At 44.3% G+C, this 20,785-nt stretch overlaps 1 protein-coding gene across 1 annotated transcript in view; it reads right to left on the reverse strand.

The window, feature by feature from the left end:
* Spon1 (spondin 1) overlaps positions 1-20,785 on the reverse strand; it is a 287,820-nt gene that overhangs the window by 22,208 nt on the left and 244,827 nt on the right. The window contains exon 7 of the mRNA XM_047518332.1: positions 12,241-12,305. Coding sequence (XP_047374288.1) covers positions 12,241-12,305 — 65 coding nt within the window. The remainder of the gene's footprint in view (positions 1-12,240; positions 12,306-20,785) is intronic.

Consider the following 20,785-nt stretch of genomic DNA (forward strand, 5'->3'; position numbering starts at 1 on the left):
CCTGTTGGAGGCAGGGGTCCAGCTACACAACCGTTTGCCTTTGACTGATGTCTTCCAGCTGCTGAAAACAACCACTCAAGTCTACAGCCACAGGGGGCAGCTCTTCAAAGAAGCTTTTCAGTAATCTCTTCTGGTGACCTGCAAGTCTCAGCTCATGTGTCACCTCTTCAGGATCCTTTCTGATCACCTGGCTGAGGTAAGCATCCCTGGGTCACTAAGAGGAGGTTCCAGGAGGAACTGGGCTGCATGAGATAAATGATGGACCCCCACCCTGCCCACTGAAAAGGCTGGGGAGGAAAAAGAGTCATATTCACTTGAGTGTGACCCTTGATATTTCATTTCCCCTCATGACACTCTGGTGGGGTTAGAAGTATTATCTCATTCTGTGGAGAGGCAATGCAAGTGAGTAGAGATGAGTGAACTTGGAAACACAGGTAGCAGAGACTGAGGCTTGAAGGCCTGACTTTTTACACCCCCAGGCTGCTAACTGTGGGGAATCCTTGGCTGGGGACCAATGGATATGTTGTCCAGCTGGCAGCTGGTTCACCTCAGCTGTTCGGGAGCACGGAAACCTTCTGTTGGTACCAGCTGCTTCTGGCTGCCCTCACCTGGCCCCAGAAAGCAATGACTCCAGACCTGGTGGGCCCTGTGGAACCCCATCACTGGGTTCTGGCAGCCAGATGGGACCAGACAAAAAGCTCAGGGTGAGGGGAGCCGGGGTGTGCATCTTAGCTCCACCTCACCTAGCTGCACCTCCTTAGGCAAATTCCCAAACCTTTCTGTGTCTCAGTGTCCAAATCTTTAAAACGGGGATAACATATGTCAGCTCCAAAGGTTTATGTTAAATGAGCCAACTTGCATAAAGTACTTAGCCCAGCTCCTGGCACCTGAGCCATTGTTACAGGTTGAACACCATTTATCTGAAAATCTAAACTGCTTCAAAATCTAACTTTTTGAGCTCTGACAAGTGGAAAATTTACATAATTAACACAATGCTCTCAAGTTCCATTCATTTTCCTGCAAATGACATTATTTCCTTCTTTTGTGGCTGAATAATACTCCATTGTGTACATATACAACACATTTTCTTTATCCATTCATCTGTTCATGGACCCCTGGGCTGGATCCACAACTTGGCTATTGTGAATTGTGCTGCTATAAACAAATATATATATATATATATATATATATATATATATATATATATATATACATGTATCACCATAGTATCCTGACTTTAATTCTTTTGGATAAGTACTGAGGAGTAGTATAGCTGGGTCATATTATGGTTCCATTTCTAGTCTTTTGAGAAACCTCCATACTGATTTCCTTAGTGACTGTACTAATGTTCAATCCTACTAAGACTGTTCCTTCCCCCCACATCCTTACCAGCACTTATTATTATTCCCCACAATCTATTTTCAGTAATCTCTTCTGGTGACCTGCAAGTCTCAGCTCATGTGTCACCTCTTCAGGATCCTTTCTGATCTCCTGGCTGAGGTAAGCACCCTTGGTCTGTATCTCCACACACCATGAAGTCTCTGTAACCAGACCCTAGGATTCTAATTGCTTCTTCACTTTCTGGTCTCCTCCACTAGCCTGGGGGCTTCTTGAAACCAGAAATCCCAGGTTTCACAACTGCACCCCAGTACCCGCTCAGTGGGCCACTGAATGAATGGCTATGTGATGATTCGAGCTACACTCCTTGCTAGCTCTAGATCTTGGGCAAGTCCTGCACTGTCTTTGAGTCTTAATGTTGTCATCTAACGATACCTACCTGAGGACCAAAAGAGATGCTTTCCTGGGAGAAACGGCTGAAGTACTACACTGACACAGTCTGCTACATAGTTAGACAGACAAAAACGTCCTTTCCCTGTGTCGTGCATTTTTTTGGCCTAGGGATCAGTGGTTTCAGCAGCTGCCTTAGAGATCAGGCTTCTCTAAAGATTTGTAGTCTGTGGAGTTGTGATGTTGTTCACAGAGGGACTTACAAGATTTGGTTCTGGCCTTCCTGCAGGAACTGCCAGGCAAGAGCCTTGGCACCTGACTGGAGCTACTTTATACCCCAGCCCGCCTCTTGGACCATTGGGGTACAGCAGTGCCTGGGGAAGCAGGTTTCCTCTTTCATTGCTATAGAGATGACAGATTCACCCATTGTCTTCCCATCTCTCTAATTATGTGATTTTTGGTCATATTAGTCAGTCATATCCTGTAGCCCATGGGTGACACTATTCACAATGCAATCTAAGGGAACAAAAATAGCTCTACTGAGGAATCCAGAGCTGTAGAAACCATCCCCAATCCATCCTAACACATCATCTTGATACTTGCCCAGTTGATAGATATAATCATCTGAGAACAAAGCTTTGTAGAAATCCTCTGTAGCAAATGCATTTGGGTCAAAGCTGTTATAGCTAAATCTGTCTCCTGAGTGAGGTACTTCCAGAGCTTGGTGAGTATTTCAAAGAGCAGAAAATTTAGAGCCACCAATCCCTACACAAATTATAGTATTATGTTGAGTAATATGACAAATGTTAAATTTGAAACTCTAAGGGCCTGGGAGCAATATTTTAGCATCTTCAAGTACCTCACTCCTTTCTCTTATGCTAGATGGGAACATTTCTCCATGATTCAAACTTCTGCAATACTTCCTGGAGGGAGCATCTCCTGATCCTACAAATTCCTTATGATCCTCCCTATTGTACTTCCCATAGCATACTCAACTCACACTTTCCTTGGAATTTCTTGTTTAACATCTGTTTTCCCCATCAGGTCCCAATACAGTAGGGACCATTTTTTCCCTTGGTTATAGCTATATCCCACTGCTCAGCTTAGGACTTGGCATGCAGTGGCTTCTCTTCAAATGTTTGTTGAAATAAATGAATTAATCTCCGAGATGAATGTAGAGCTCTTGTACTTCCTTTGACCTTCAAATTTAATTAAAAATCACTTCACAGTATTTACTACTTCTATTATAAAATTCTATTTAAAATAATGAAATGGATAAGAACATATGTGAATTTTCTTTAGGAAATGCCAGATAGGACTGGGGTTCTTTGTTCAAGCCCTAACAAAGGTTCTTATTTATGCCTTTTTATAAGCCATGTCTTCCAAGATATGACATTTTGCTAATTTGGTTTCGTTTTTCAATTTGGGAATTAAAGTTGAATCACTTTTCTAGAAAAGAGGGTTGATCTAGCTATACCAAACACCAGAGTATATGATAAAGCATGATAATCAGAATGGTGTGAGATTCAAGGTAAAATGGAAATAGAAGTCAGTGGTGCAGAGTGAAGATTCCAGAAACTATAGGTAAGGACTTATACAAATAGACTACTCGAGTTGGAGTGGAAGGAAGGTTGTACAAGTGGGGTTGGGCTATATACCAAGCAATAATAATAAAGCCAAAGCAACCGGGTCACAAAAATTAATCCACTGTTCAAGAAAAAAAAAAAAAAACAAAACCACCAACAACAGAGAAATTTTACATTTCTCAATTTTTAGACTAAAAGGCAATCAAAAGAAAAAAGCTAACTATTTTGAATTACACATTAGCTAAAAACATCTTTATAATGAAAACAATGGTACATGTTTAATATCCCTAATTCAAAAGTTTGAAATCCAAAATGCTCCAAAGTCTGCAACTTTTGAACACTGACATGACACCACAAATTTCACACCCAACTTGGGTCACAGTTAAAATGCTGGTGCACTAAAACTACTGCATAAAATTACCTTCAGATTATGTATATAAAGTGTATGTATCTAAAACAGAAAAGAATTTTGTGTTCCATTTTGGATCCCATTCCCAAGATAACTGATTATGTATATGTAAATATTCCAAACACTTCTGGTCCCAAACATTTTGGACAAGGGATATTCAGCCTGTACCTGAATTGTAGGAAAAAAATGGTGCATTAGCAAAAATGTCTCTGTTAAGTGTAACTAACAAAGTGTTAATATTATAGAGATATAACCCAAATCGCTAAGATAAAGACCACAATCCTAGTGATGGAAACTTACAAACAGACAATTCACAACAGAAAAATGAAAAATACAAGAGAACATGGAGAAATATTTCCTCCTTTTACATTTAGAAGGCAGTGTGGTGTGCAGGGAAGAACCCCCTGACATTAGCATGGATAACTGGATCTGAATTTTGGTTCAGTCACTGAATTATTAGCTATGAGACAGGGGCCTTTACCTCACCTTTCTCTGAAGTTACTACATATTCAAAATGGGAACATCATCATATCTACCCCAGAGTTTTATTGTGAGGAAATCACTTCTCATTGCGACTGATACATAATAGGGCTTGGTAAAGGTTGATTTTTTTTCGTACAGCTTTTCCAAACAAAACTTCCAAAAACACCACAGAAGAAATTAGTTTTGCCTCTTCTAGAGATTTATTCTCCCCTTCTGACTTACACATACTAGTGAGACTCCAGAGTGTTTACTAAACCATTCATACGCAGTGTTCGGTTTCTCATATATTCCAAATAATCCTCATTTTCACACTTGCAGAAACTCAATGAAACACAAGAGGGCGCTCAAGTCATTCACTAGGCTGTTTAAGACCTGGGTGGGTGGAGAGAGGTTTGAGGGAGGTTCCTGCAGCGCTGGAAAAAGGAGGTATCAAGAACTCCACCTGCAGACTCAGCTCTACCAACTGCTCCTCTAGTCCAAAACTTGTCTTCCTTTTCTATCCTGGAGACATCGATGGACCTGGGCAAGTGCTGCAGGAGGCAGGGAGGGCCCTAGAACTCCCAGTTTGGATTTAGGAGTAAGATGCCTCTGGCCTCCTGGGCAATGGTGGCTTTGGATTTCTGGAAAATGTGAACATGTCATTATTCCTCTGACCTCACAAACACGGGCTTTGACTAGTAAAATGTTCATGAAGTAGAGTAACTGGGAATGATTTAAGGGACTATAGTCCTTTCCAAGGCTGACTATAAGAAAGGAAATAAGTTTTTTTAAGAGTTCCAATAATTCTTTGCATTCAGACTACACTGGAGGAACTGGGTGATGGAATCTCAGAATTGATTTGCAGGAAACCTGGGTATTTTCCACTAAGGTGCCAGAGGAACTAGTGAAGGATGTGCAGTTTGTTCAGAATCTGTCTTTCCTGTCTCTACCTGGCGATGGGCTGTCGGAGCTACAGCTTGATTTATTGAGCTAAACAAGTCAGCAACTAATTTGTTCACTCATGACTGTCCTTTGAGAAGTGGTGCTGGGGATAAAGATGAAGATTGTTGAAAAACAAGTCAGTTTCAACGGGCAGGACTTCCTAAAGTAGGTCACCCTGGCTTTCCACTGGGCTGAGGGAGGCTGGAATCCCATTAACCTCCATCGAGCAGGCCTGGGAGGAGGGGCAGGGCTGTTTGGGCAAAACAAAACTTGGCTGCATGGACCTCCCTAATTTGACTTCCTAATGAGATTTGGAAGAGGAAAGGGGAGCCTAGGGTATGGGAAAAGCAAAGGAAAATTCCTTTCTCTCAACCAATTGGTAGCACACTGAGTGTGAAGGTTGTGGGTGTTTGGGAGGTCTGCAGGTTTGCCATCCATGGATTCTCTCCCACTGGGGTCTCGGGCAATCTGAGGGATGGGTGAAGTGTGGAACTGTGTCCCAGAAGATTTCTTCCAATTTTTATAAAGTCTCTCGTATCTTGGCGGTGGGCAGAGTTCCATTGATTTTCACCTGCTCAGAGCTGCAAACTTCATGAAAATGCTTGGTGACTCCATGATCTCACTTTCTATTCACATTTCACCTACTTTGTGCTGTTTTCCTCCCTGTGTCCTTCAGCAGAAAGCTTTCTCCATAAGGTCACGGGTGACCTTCATGTTGATAAATCCAAGGAGCATCTTGCAGCCCAGTCTCCCTTGATCTCTTCACTGCACTGACCCAAGCTGAGTACTCTCCTGGAACACTCTTCCCTTGGCTTCCAGGTTCCAAACTTCCTTCTGGATCTCATCGCTGCTTCTTTTCTGTTTCCTTTGCTGGCAAGTCCGCCATAGCATGAAATGCTGGAGGTCTTTGGGACTCAGTCCTAATCCCTTGACTCTTATCCTCAAGTTCTGTCTTATCTGTGCCTTTCATACAGATTGTCTCCCATTCCTCAATGGCTCCCAATTCTATTTCTCAGCATGGAATTCTTGCCCTGAGATTCAGAGCTCTGCAGTCAACTGGGTACTCAATGATTTCACCTGGATATCAAGACATCTTAATGTAGCACAGTCAGAACTAATCACTTGGTGCTCCCATCAAACTGCACCTAATGTTTCTAGTCACATGGGTGTCCCCACAAATTCCTTAGGCCAGCCATGTCTGGACCGCCGGTCTCTCCCATCTTCTCTGTTCAACCTATTGCTGCAGACTGGCCAGTGTCACCTCCTACCAGCATCTTGCACATTTCTGTATTTCTTTCCATTTCCACCACCACCACTACCACCAGGCAGTGGAAGCCACAGTTCTCTCCTGGCTCTCTGCAACTGCCTCGCCACTGGTCTCACCTCATCTACCTTTTCACATTGGAGCCAGAGTGCTGTTACTGCTTTTTTTCTTTTTTAAAATGCAAATCTGATGGTATCATCCTTCTGCTTAAAACTCTTCAATGATTTTCCATTAGTTTTAATATAAAAATCAAAAATTTTAATGTTGCATGACTTGGCCTCACACCAAGCTCTTCTTTGATTTCTGGATCCAGTTATAGAAAGCCTGTAAGTATCTGAAGCAGGCTTCGCTTCCTCTCATACACGGCCTTTGCACGTGACAGTCTGTCTAGAGAATATTCTCTCCTCATCTTGCCTCTTTACTGCCTAACTCCTACTGACTCCTTGGATCTTGGTGGGCTCTGACCGCCTCCGTCTCCTGCTGGGGCAGGGTCCCTTTCACACATTCTCATGGTGCCTCAGTCATTTATTTGTGTGGTCATTGAGTAAATGTCCCTCCCCACTGAACTGTGAGCTCCGTGAGGACCTCTGCTCACCGCGGTCCCGCGAGCACTGTGTGTAGTGCTTTTCTTCGGAGACTGTCAGTGAGTATTGAGTGAATGAGACATCTCAGTCACCCTTGATGGGATGCTGGGTAAGTCGGAGTCGAGATTTTGTTCCATTTTGTTTTGAGGCTGGAGCCAGACAATTTATTGTGGTCACATGGTTCATTTTGTGCTGATCAGAGAAGCCAGGCTGAGAGATAGATACTTCCTGATTAATTAAAAATGGAGAAAAGGAACGAGTTGTTATTTAATCAGAGGGATCTTGTTTTAGTAAAGGGGTATATGAATGCATAGTAGATTTCCCTTTCCTTTCTTTTGGTACTAGGGTTGGAACCCAGGGGTGCTTAACCCCTGGGCCACATCCCCAGTCCTTTTTATTTTTTATTTTGAGACAGGGTCTTGCAAAGTTGTTTACAGCCTAACTAAGTTGCTGAGGCTGGCCTTCAATTTGGAATCATCCTGCCTCAGCAGCCCAAATTGCTGGGATTACAGGTGTGCACCACCACACCTGGCTTTCTTTCTTTCTTTTCTCTCTCTCTCTCTCTCTCTCTCTCTCTCTCTCTCTCTCTCTCTCTCTCTCTATTCCTCTCTCCTTTCTGAATGCTCTGTGCTTTGTAGTTGACATTTTTCTAACTCCAGGTTCCTCAAACACCTAAGTGGTATAAAACTGGCATCCACAAACTGTGGCCCACACGCCTCTCATCCATACCTGCCCTGCGCCCTTGTTCCTCTTGGAACACCAACAGCGAGGCATTCTTCACAAGTGACTGTGGGGCCTGGGAACCAGGAGAAGCTGAAGAGAAGTATCAGTTATGCAAAGGGAGCCAGGGCCATAGTGGGTTCACACGGCGTTTTCTGGTGGGTCAGTGATGGGGCAGGTACATGGCCACCCACCAGGGAGAGCTCAAGGCAGCAGAGCCTGCCTCCAGCTGCTTCTCTTCAGAGGGAAAGGCACTTCCTGGGCTGGGAAGGTTTTCCTCTTCCCTGGTGTGAACTTCCTTAGAGAGGATTCAGAGACAGTCTTGGAGATCACACAGGCTAAGAGGCCTCCATGCAGCCAGCTGGGCTGCTCATGGTCAGCTGCCTCAGTTCCACACAGACCTGGGCCAGTCCTGACCAGGGCAAGGAGCATCCTTTCAGACTCAGCCATGTACCTTCTGCACAAAGCCTTGGCAGAACTCTCTCCACCCCTTCCCTGAGCTTACAGAGCTACTCATATCCTCATCCTAAAACTGAAAACCCTGGAGTGTACCAGGCTACCATGATGACATCATATTATATACATTCTGTGTACTTGGTGCCTTCTGGATTTATGCGAAGTGTAGACCTGAAGTGGTAGAATTCTGTTAACTGTCTTCCATCTTGGCTGGGTGATCCAAAGAGTGGGAGCTGTGTATAGAGGGCTGGCACATAGTAGGGGATTCACTGACTGGTTAAGTGGGTAGGTGCCAGTTGCCTGGCAACAGCTTTCCTTCTCCCAGCTGGTCATGTACAAGGGCCCCTCCTCCCTCTGCTCCTGCTGCCCCATGCTGGGGAGCCTTCCTTTTAATGTCCTATACTTCCTTTCCATTATTTTGCATTTGCTTTTTCTGCCACCGAGCAGGATCTCACACATTCCCCACGTTGTTGCTGTCTGCATCAATACAATGGTTAATGGATGCAGACTACTACATACAGGGGCTAGTCAAGTCATTCACAAACCATTTTCTGATAGTTGACCAGGAACTTCCAGACCTTGCATCTTTAAAGGATGAGTGGAAATCAAAACTTGTTCAAGAGCCAGGCACGGTGGTGCATGTCTGTAATTCCAGTGGCTTGAGAGGCTGAGACAGGAGGATTGTGAGTTCAAAGCCAGCCTCAGTAAAAGCAAGGTGCTAAGCAACTCAGTGAGACCCTGTCTCTAAAGAAAATATTTAGAGGAGCCAAAAAATTCCACCAGAAAACTTCTAGAACTCATAAATGAATTCAGCAAAGTAGCAGGAGATAAAATCAACACTCATACATCTAATGCATTTCTATTCATAAGTGATGAATTCTCTGAAAAAGAAATTAGGAAAACTACCCATTCACAATAGCCTCAAAAAAAAATAGTTGGGGATCAATCTAACAAAAGAGGTGAAAGACCTCTACAATGAAAACTATGGAACACTAAAGAAAGAAATTAGGGCTGGAGATGTAGCTCAGTTGGTAGAATGCTTGCCTCACAAACACAAAGCCCTGGGTTCAATTCCCAGCATCGGGAAAAAAAAGAAATGAAAGAAAACCTTAGACGATGGAAAGATCTCCCATGTTCTTGGATAGGCAGAATTAATATTGTCAAAATGGCCATACTACCAAAACTGCTATACAGATTCAATGCAATTCTAATTAACATTCCAATGACATACCTCATAGAAATAGAGAAAGCAATCATGAAATTCATTTTGGAAGAATAAGAGACCCAGAATAGCCAAAGCAATTCTTGGCAGGAAGAGTGAAGCAGGTACCATCACAATACCAGACCTTCGACTATACTACAGAGCAATAGTAACAAAAATGGCATGGTATTGGCATCAAAATAAACAGGTAGACCAATGGTACAGAATAGAGGACACAGAGACAAAACCATATAAATACAGTTATCTCCTACTAGACAAAGGTGCCAGAAACATACAATGGAGAAAAGATAGCCTGTTCGACAAATGGTGCTGGGAAAACTGGAAATCCATATGCAGCAATGAAATTAAACCCCTATCTCTCACCTGCACAAAACTCAACTCAAAATGAATCAAGAACCTGGAATTAGGCCTGAGACCCTGCAAGGTGGCTTAGGACCAAACTTCCTTAACATGACTCCCAAAGCACAAGAAATGAAAGTAGGAATCAATAAATGGGATAGAGTCAAACTAAAAAGATTTTTCTCAGCAAAGGAAACAACCAACAATGTGAAGAGAGAGTCTACAGAGTGGGAGAAAATCTTTGCCACACGCACTTTGGATAGAACACTAATCTCCAGAATTTATAAAGAACTCAAAAAACTTAACACCAATAATATAAATAACCCAATCAATAAATGGGTTAAGGAAATGAGCAGACACTTCACAGAAGATCCACAAACAATAAATAGATAAATGAAAAAATGTTCAACATTTCTAGTAATAAGAGAAATGCAAATCAAAACTACCTGAAGATTTCATCTCACCCAAATTAGAATGTCTATTATCAAGAATCCAAGTAACAATAGGTGTTGGCAAGGATGTAGGGAAAAAGGTACACTCATACATTGCTGGTGGGTTTGAAAATTGGTGCATCTACTCTGGAAAGCAGTGTAGAGATTCCTTAGAAAACTTGGAAAGGAACCACCATTTGACCCAGCTATCCCACTCCTTGGTCTATACACACACACACACACACACATTGGAATATTAATGAGCCATAAAGAAGAATAAAATTATGGCATTTGCAGGTAAATAGTTGGAGAATATCATGCTAAGTGAAATAAGTCAATCCCAAAAAACCAAAGGCTAAATGATTTTTCTGATAAGTGGATGATGATACGAAACGGGGTGGGGGAAGGCTAGAATGGGGAAAGGATGGATTGTGTAGAGGAAAATGAGGGGTGGGGGTGCAGGGGGAAGGAAAGATAATAGAATGTGACAAACATCATTACCCTATGTACATGTATGATTACACAAACAGTGTGACTCTACTTCATGTACAACCAGAGAAATGAAATGAAAGTTGTACTCCCGTATACAATGAATCAAAAAAGAAAAGAAAAAAATACAAAATAGGGCTGGGATGTGGCTCAGTAGTCAAGTGCCCCAAGTCCAATCCCTGGTACCAAAAAAGAAACAAACAAACAGCAACAATAACAAACAAAACTTGTTCAAGGAATTGCATAGAATTCAGGGTGGCCAAAGAGGAGGTGCAGACTGGGAAGCCCGTAGGAAAAGGAGGCCAGGGCTGAATGTGTTATGTTTAGCCTGTGAAGCTGAACTAAGGAGTGTGGACTTGATCCTGGAGGATAAGGGTCACAGGAAGATTTTAAGAAAGGAAGAACACATCAGGTTTGGATTCTTGAAAGATCACTATAGTAACAGTGATAATGAGGAATTGAATTGGGGGACATAATAAAAGAGGAAAGAATTGTGAAATAGTCTAGGGGAGAAAAATGGTAGTTTGAGCTAATGGCAGGAGAATGGCCAGGTAAGGACTGATTTTTGAGATAAGAAGGTAGAATCAATAGGACTTCACGGCTCACTGTACTATTGATGTTTCTCCACATGGAGAAGAGCAGGTTTGTGTGAAGGTGATGGGTTCCATTTTGAACATGAGTTCAAGGAGAAGTGTCCAAGAAACTGATGGGTATATCACTATATCTACCTACTGACCTATCTATTCATCTATCATCCATCCATCCATTAATCATCCATCCATCATCATCCCTCCCTCCCTCCATCCATCCATCCATCTACCCACCCATGCATCCATCCATCCAAATCATCTAACTGGGAAGCTAGTTTTGGGAATTGTCACCAAAGACTCTGGGGCAGATGAAATCTCCAAGGGATAGAGAATGGGACCTTGTGTGAGTCTGGCTTTCCATGACTCACACTTGCTTAGAGGAGTATACCTGTGCATTCCAAGGACCACTGGGGTAAGCAGAGACCAAGCTGAGAAGACAGAGGCACGTATTCTGTACATTGGCAGCATCTCACCTGCTTGCTCACCTGATAGCTATTACTGACTCCAGTGACACAAGTGGTATGTGGAGGTGTTATGACTTGGATCCGGAATGTTCCTAAGTCTTGTGTGTCAAGGGCTTAATTCCCAATGCAATAATGTTCAGAAGTGGGTCTTTTTGGAAATTACTGAATTATGAATGCTCTAACCTCATCAGTGGATCAATTCATTTGATGGATTAATAATTTGAATGGACTATTGGGAGTTGGTGGAAACCTAGGCAGGTTAGGCATGGTTTGAAGAAGAGACGATATTTTGTCCCTGCCCCTTCATTTCTCTCTTTCTGTATCCTAGCTGCCATGAGCTGAACAGCTTTCTTCCACCACACCTTTCCACCATGATGTTTCTACCTTGGAGTCAGCTAACCATGGACTGAAAACTCTGAAACCATAAGTCAAAATATATCTTGCCTCCTTTAAGTTGTTCCTTTCAAGTATTTGTCACAGTGATGAAAAGCTGACCAACACTGTGGCCATCAGGCAGGAGGGGGCAGGGTGGGGCCAGAGTCTGTGCTACTTACACATTGAGAGGTTGCCAGGCTGGCCACTGGGCTTTGGCTTTGATGACAGTGAGGACCTCATCACTCTGCAAAACAGAACCAGAGATGTTTAGTGAACAAAGCTGGGTTCATGGACACATAAGGGATTTGACATGGTGACATCATCAATCCCCATTTCCTCGCCTGCTAGAGACTCTACCAGTACCATCATGGAGCCATCTTGTCCCACAGCCTCAGCAACACCAGGAGGCAGGACTTAATGTCCAGTAGTGCCTGGTGCAGTCTGGGCACTGATGAGCCCACAGAGCCACACCTTTGGCCTCCAGCTCAGCCCACTCCTTCCCTATTGGAACCAGAGCTCTGACTTGGACTTCACCTTAATGAGCCAGATTTCCATATCATGTCCAGCCTGAAGGGCCAAGTCAAGTGCTCTGTATACAGCCATGAGTGGGGGCCTGCTTCAGGCCAGCAGAGTCAGCAGGAGCCACGGTGCAGCCTACACTTGAACCCAAGCACTGTCACCCTCAGAGTCCCTCCTCCATTCCTTGGACATGGAGGCCAGAACAGAACCTGAGCCCTCCATACTTTGTTACACTCATGACATACTGCTCTGCTTTGCTTTGGACAGTGTACAGAGCACTATTAAAGTATGGGGAACCTAAAACCTAAAAGAAAGAACTTGATAATTAACACTTTGAAGAAAGCATTAAGTGGTCATCATAAGGCAAAAATTTGAACCCTGTTGATGTTGCTTGATTTTGAAGTTTGGTTGGGCTTTTGTTTTCAGTTACCCACTGGGGGTGGAGGGCATCATGGTTTGCAAGGATTAAGGCTTGCAGAACCCCAAATTCTGCTTTGGCAGGGGTTTCCCCAGAGTAATCATCTGTTTATGGATTCCCCTGATCCCAGCAGTGCCCAGACACCATTGCATAGAAAATTCCAGAATGTCGCCAACTGGGGAAAGAAGAATTTAGTTGCCAATTGAAGAGATCCCTGAGTTCCAGGGAACAGAGACTCATGTGGCTAGTTCACAGCTGTGCCCTAATCCAGCTGTGCCTGGCAGTAGAACATTTGGGTTGAATTGGTGCACCTCCCCTTGGTTGGATAACTTGCTCAGAAAACCCACAGCCCTAAACTGGAAGGAAAGAGATCTGAGGTGTCTTCCAGACTCAGGCCCTAAAATGATAAAGTAACCTTCGGGTCCAGAGTGCTTCTTCCACCAACAGGGAAGGAGTCTTTGGGTGGTGGGCCCCTGAGAGAAAGGGGGCGCATCAGATCCAGCTTGGCTGGGGCTTGTACAGATAGTGCTGGGTGAGGTGAAGGGCGGAAGCCAGGCCCACAGAACACGTTGGCAAGTTCCCAGACCCTTGCTGAGGGCGGGCTCCCTGGTGTACCCATTTTGGTTGGAGGAATCTTCAGATGGATACTTGTCCCTGTGTTCATAGGTCTACAGGAAAAGCATCTCCTAGCCCAACCTGGGTGGTTGCATTTCTCCTGGAAGATTTATTTGCGTATCGTGTATGCTTCCTCATCTGTATCTGGTGAACAACTGACAGAGGCTGTTTACCATGAAGTCAGGTGGAACAGGAGCTGTCTCCTGGGTGCTAGCTCTGTATCTCCCATAACCTCCAGTCTCACATGAACCCCTTCATCTGCCCCAGAACCCTGTTCCTTCCCCAGCACATCCCGTCTGGGTTTCGTGCATATCTGCCACTGCCTGAACCTGACATGGGGTGACACCACCTTCCTCCGGCTCCCACCCCATCACGCCAGATACTGTGTTCAAGTCCGTAAATCTGATCATACCCATTCCCAACCCAGAGCCACCAAAGGCTCCCCACAAGGTCCATCATTGCTTCTTGCTTCCCATGTGGTCCTCATCATCTAACTCTGGTCTACATTTTTTTCTTTAATTTTCTAGAATAATATACACTTATTGTAGAAAATTTTAGCATTGCAGAAGCACACAGTGTAAATGTTGAGTACATTCTACTTCAACTTCTACCCTTCCTTCTGTTTCCTTCTCCTTCTGCAGAATGTTACAGTTTGGCATGGACCTTTCCAGACCTTTTACTGTGCTTACACAACTCTGTGTGTGTGCATATATGTACTATATGTAGCTTTTCCCACAGAATTGCATCATACCGAAAATCTTGTTCTGCACCATGACTTTAGCATTTTTCCTTAGTACCATATCACAAGAATATTTCCATCAGTACGTACTGTAGGCTATTTACAATATATACTAAATATCATAGTTCTCTGTTAAAATTATTTGAAGTGTTGGAAATCTTTCAAATTATGGCAAGATAGGTCAAGAAATAAAAATGAAATGCGAGATATGAGATTCAAGTAATGAGGTACTGTCTGCTGACATCCTTTTGCCCTTGAAGAAATACTTCACTAAAAAATAAAATCAATATGAGTGGAGCTGAGGTGACCACTGAGCTAGCCCTGCAGATTCACCTTGCTTTACAATTAAATCTTGATTCAGGTCCTAGCTAATGACATATTGATTTTGCTTTTGCCGTATATAACTCAACAACAATAGTTTAGACCCTCCATTAGCGTTTATTTATGGTGATGAAATTCTATCTGCATTTTTGAGATCCGTGGAGTCTCCAAGGATGGGAGGTCCATATGCGTGGCCATTACAGCTTCTGCTATAAGTCATTTCATTCGGATTATACAACATCTGTCTTATCAATGCTTATTGTTCCTTTTTGTGATCCTTTGTATTATTCAGTAGAATAGGAAAAGAGCATAATGGAACATTCACTCAAAAAACTCATTTGTTTTTGTTGAAACATTAAAGTGCTCTGATACAGCCTAAGTTATACAAGATTGGAGGAAGGCTGACTTCTTCACGGCCATGGATGCTCCGCAAATTGTTGAAAAGGCAAATCACACCACTGTTAGTGATGGACATATAGAATTCCATAGCATGGGTGTTTTCCACTTAATTAACATTGTTAGTGGCTATTTAATTTTTTTCCACAAATGATGCTTCTATGAAGACTTGTATGCATATTTTTTTGTTCACACACCCAAGGGTTCCTGTGTCATGGATTGCTAGGGATGATCAAAGGATGAAGAAACTTAAAATTGTGGTAGCACCTACCAGATTGCCCTCCAAATGCCTGTACCAATTTATACTCCCAGTAAGAATGTATGTGTGCTCAGGTCCTTATAACTTTGGGCACACTGGATCCTATGCATCCTTTTAGTATTCACTAATCCAGTAGCAGGAAAGTAGAGTGGTTGAGGGCACAAGATCTAGAGTCAGAACTGAGTTCAAATCCTGGTTGCACCATTTACTAGTTCTGTGTTTTCTGGCAAGTCTCTGGACCTCTCTTAATTTTCTCATCTTGCAAATGGGATCCATGTGTGGTTGTCAGGGGACTGAATGACATAGTTCATGTGGAGGCAGCGCCTGGCACATAGGAAATGTTTCATTAATGTAGTCATCATTCTTATTTTTGGGAACATTCAGACGGAGCTGGCGTTAGAATCGAGTTGCCCTGTTCGGGTACAGAGAAGTTCCCAGTTGCTTCTACAAACCCATAAAACCTCAGAAGGACTTTTTCTCATTTGCAGACAAGCTATCAGTCTGCAGGAGCATCCGACGGGAGGCTTCTGTAGCCAGGCAAGCCTTGGATGGGGCTGCTGGGCATCAGGCCTTTCACATTCTGAAGAATGAAGGACTTAAACTCAGAGTAAGCGATCCATATTTTAGACTTAAATGAAAAGCTTGTTTTAACAAGTCTCTAAGGCACTTAGGATAGGATCTTCCAGGGATCCTGAGAGCCCTTTTACGTCTCCCATAGGACCCTTTTCAAATAAAGTATTTCAAGGCATTCACAGTTCATGTCTTGTTTGGATGGCGTTAATGCTTTCCCAAAGATATGCCAATTAAAATAAAAAACCCCAAAGAAACTGCAGGTCACTCATGTCCACCTTTCATTATACTTTTGGAAAACATATTCAAGATGTGATAGCCGGACTCGTACCACACACCCCCTGGTGCCAAATGGGAACAGCACAGTCCCCAACAGGCCGTGGCTGAGGTCAGATCCAGAGTGAGGAGGGTTCATGCTGCGTGACAATGAGACTGGGAAGGCTGGAGGCAAAAATGACATCAGAGTCAGGTGATGCAAGTCTACGCAGAGTAGGGAGTAAGAAAGTGGACTGGAGTCAGGACAGGGACCCTTACCCTGCACTGGTCCTCCTATGGACTCCAGAGTGGGCACCCTGTGAGAGGGAGTTCTGAGCACCTCAGCCATGCCCGAACCAGAGACTGCTAGTCTGTCACTTCCTCCCTGCCTGGTTCCTTGACTGCTCTGTTCCTGCACCTTCCTGGCTCCCAACTTTTTGACAACTCCCAGTCGTGAACCGCACAACAGTTTCCTCATCTAAAGGCCCTTCTCTTGCTGTCATGCAGGCAAAGCTGCCCTGACCTTCGGTCTTGGAGTGAGCTCAGCCAATTTCCCTGAAGCCCCTCCATGCCTACTTCCCCCAGGAGCGGAAGTGGGATGTGATTCCTTGATCAGGGAGGGAAAGGAATTGAAATAGGTTGAAATAAGAACTGGTACTGATTTACGCTCTAGGCACCTTGCTAATTATCTATATATAGCACCTCAGTCCTCACGGCACATTGGCAAGGCAGGTACAGATTTTTAAACTTAGAAACACTTTCATTTGTCCAGGTTAATTTCACTGAATGGTGAATTTAGGCTGAGCTAGGGTTTAAACCTCAGTCTGACTCCAGAGAACCCAGGCAGAGGGGAAGGGTAGAGAACCAGCCCCACCTCGCATGCTTCTGCTGTCCACATGGCATGTCCCGGCTGACCCTGAGTTCTGCACAGTACAGTCACGCTGGCAGGTGTTCCCATCACAGTGTTCGCCATACTGCTGAAGTTCATGCTGTCCTGAGAACCAGCTTTGATGACAGAGGGGAGGACCAGGCTTGCCGAGTTGGAGAGACACTGTTTACTACTACGGGGGGGACCTGATGACCATGCAGTGGTCCAGTGCCTGGCAGACATAGACACCCATCCGTGTACTGCACACTTTCTCATTTATCAGCTTATTTCTTTTTAAACCCAGGGCCTCAAACATGCTAGGCAAGTGCTTTCCCACTGAGTTACATCACCAGCCATTTTATAAAAAAATATATTTTGAGATAGGGTCTTGCTCAGTTGCTAAGACTGGTGTCAAACTTGAGCTCCTCCTTCCTCAGCCTCCTGAGTTGCTAGGATTACAGGCGTGTGCCACTGTGTTCAGAAACTTTTGGGAACAGCTATTATCCTTTCTATTGCAGACGAGGAAACTGAAGCTCAGAGATGACAAGTGACTTGTTCAAGACCACCCAGGAACCACGGCTCCAGTATGGTGTTTCTGATCCCCAAACTCATGCTCTTTCCACCTTCCCTGACATTCTTCCTGTTCCTCATGTTTCAGTAAGAATGTGGCTGATCCTGGTGGCAGTTTTCTCCCAAAAGTCCCTTTGAGGCACAGGCTCACCCGGTTTCCTCTGGGAGGGCACACAGATCCCAGTGAGCACCATTTAGGTCCATTATTGCTTCTGCCCTTTCCCAGAATTCCCACTTACCACCCACAGAAAAACCAGTCCTGATAGCATCCACCTCTGAAGGTAACTTTCTCCTCCCTTGATGAGTGTCCTGGTGATGAGCAGCAGGAAATGAGCCATTTTATGAGGTGATATCAGGGCTATAAGCATCTTTAAAGTCAATAGTGCTCAACGGTAGCCTCCCATCAGGCTCTGGCTCTCTCAAATTGTAAATAAAGCCAGATAGCTCATCTTTGGTGGCATTTCACAGTTTGCCGATGATCTCATGTGGTCTGCACTGTGTCCCTCTGAGGTTGACAGGCATATGGTCCCCTTCTCTCAGATGAAGTAACTGGGACTTTCCTCTCCTCTGGAACTGCTCTTGTTGTGTTCACCTGTGACCTGGGCCAAAGCCAATGTCAGCGCCCAGCCCTCGGCTTCCATGACAGTCAGCAGTGTTTGATATAGCTAGATTTTAATCTTCTGTCCCTGCCCATCATTTTAATCTGGATGCCTAATTAATGTCTTGAACTTGACAGTGTGACTTAAACCAAACTCTCAATCTTCCCCTCCTCAAATCCAGAATCTCTCATTCTTCCCATCCCATTGAACGGCAATACTGTTGTTCCAGGTGTTGGTCCTTGGCGCCTCTCTCTCACACCCTACATCCAACCCAGCAGCACATCTGTCAACTCCAATTCCAGAATATCTTCACTGTCATCATTTGCCTGTCACCATCCTGGCCCAAGCCACCATTGTCACCTGGGTTTCTGTCATTATTTCCTAGAGGTCCCTCTGCTTCCCCCCTCACCCTCTGCGGTGGTCTAGTGTCCTCTGAAGTTTTGTGTGTTGGAGGCTTGCTTCCCAGGGAAGTGTTGGGAGAGGGTGTGGACCTTGGGAGGTGGAGCCTAGTGGGAGGTCAATTGACAGCATGCCCTTTAAAAGGACTAAGGTATTTCTTGTGGGACCCTGGTTAGTTCTTGTGAGTAGATGGTTATGAAAGATTGGGGCCTGCCCAGATTGTGTCTGGCTTCCTGTGTCAAGATGGGATCACCGGCTTCTGCACAAGCTTCCTCCATTGCTATCTACCATGACCTCATGCCACTGAAAGGCCCTTGCCAGAACTGAACTGATGCACGTACCTTATGAACATGATAAAGACCCAGAAAATGAAACTAAATTCAAGACTGAACTGTCAATCTCCAACACTGAGAGGTAAATAAATCTCTTTTCATTATAAAGCTAGTTACCTCACGTTTTACATTACAGCAATGAAAGCAGACTAATACACCTTCCTCCATCTTCTCTTCATGCAACAGCCATATCATGACATTCCTTTGGTCAAACCTGTACACTGGCCTTGCATCTCACAATAAATGGGGACCTTGTGATGGCCCCTAAGGCCCTTCCCAACCTGCTTCTCCTCCCCATGACTTCACTAACCTCATCTCTTACTCTTTGTCCCTTCACCCACTTTGTCTCAGCATCTCAGGTTTTTTACTTTTTCCAGGCATGCCAGGTACATTGTGCTTGCTGTTCTCTGCACCTGGAAGGTTGTTATCCCAGATATCAGAGCAACTGATCCTTTGCCTCATCTAAGTCTGTGCTCGAATGTCACCTTTTCACTGATGACCACAGCTGTTACCTGCCCCTTCCTTAACTCAGCACCTCCATCCCTGTATCTGAATACCTCTTCTCCATAACAATTTACTGTTTTTTAAAATTACTTTTAAAGATTTGTTCTAATTAGTTACACATGACAGTAGGATGCATTTTGATACATCATACATAAATGGAGTATAACTTCTCATTCTTCTGGTTGTACATGATGCAGAATCACACTGGGCATGTAGTCATATAAGTACATAAGGTAATAATGTCTGATTCATTATGCTATCATTCACACCCCGTTGCCCCCTTGCCCCCTCCACTCCCTTAGCTCCCCTCTGCCTAATCCAAAGTTGCTCATTACTTTTTATTACCCCTCTCTCTCTCTGCTGGACTAGGAGCTTGAGGAGGACAAGGATGTTTGTCCATTTTGTTCACTGCTGTACTATCTATGTTGAGATCCTTGCTGAGAATGTCCTCCATCAATATTTATTGAATGAATGAGAGGGTAGGACCAGGAAGGGGCTGGTGTCCTTCTGAGTGCCAATCTGCCTGCCCTACATGGCTTAGGATGAATCCAGAGTTGTGTGACATGATACTGATCTGGGCATTAGCGGAGAGCACCTGAGGAGCAGGTGAGAGCATCAGCCTCAGCTGCCAGGCTGTAGAAGGAGAGAGAAGGGAAGCCACACAGAGATAACATTAGAAACCAAGCTCCAAGCTCACGGATTCTGGGCCTTCCTCAGGAGGGCATTCAAGTGGCCCTGCTGCCATGTGTAAGTGCCCGTTCTAAGCCTTGTCCCCCGGGAAGCCATCGCAAGCTGCTGTCTGATCAGCTATTTCAAAGTCACAGAAGGTATCTGAAGCCCATTAACAGATCCACAAGAATAGGATGCGTTTGCACAGAAGCATTTCAAATTCAATTTCTTTTTATTTCTTTTCAAACACAGCCTGTAATTCCGATGGGAAAATTGCATAATGCTTGTAGATAACGATTTTCTCCTGAGACGGCTTTGTGGAAGCAGCTTGGCATTTCTGAAGCTGGAGCGGAAGGACCCTCAGAGCTGCCCTGGCCTTCCTACCGTCTCTCCAGCCACAGCCGACCATGGGGGCCAGTTAGCTCTGAAGTCCTGCACCACCCCATACCTTCTGTGCTGGTACTGACTACTAGCTTGTCCCTTGGTTACTGAAGAACCAGTCTTGGGTCTAACTTTATTTTCTGGATTTTTGTTGTATTCTTTGTAATGTTCACCAAAACCTGCTTCTGCTCTTAATCTGAAGAGGTCAGTGGGATGGGGTGAGGGTGTCTCCCATCTCCCCAGCCTCACACAGCCCTTCTGCAGCTGCTCCTCTCTACCTTTTATCTTATCTCCAGTGATTAGGAAAACC

Source organism: Sciurus carolinensis, chromosome 11, assembly GCF_902686445.1.
Source record: "Sciurus carolinensis chromosome 11, mSciCar1.2, whole genome shotgun sequence".
NCBI classification, from domain to species: Eukaryota; Metazoa; Chordata; class Mammalia; order Rodentia; family Sciuridae; genus Sciurus; species Sciurus carolinensis.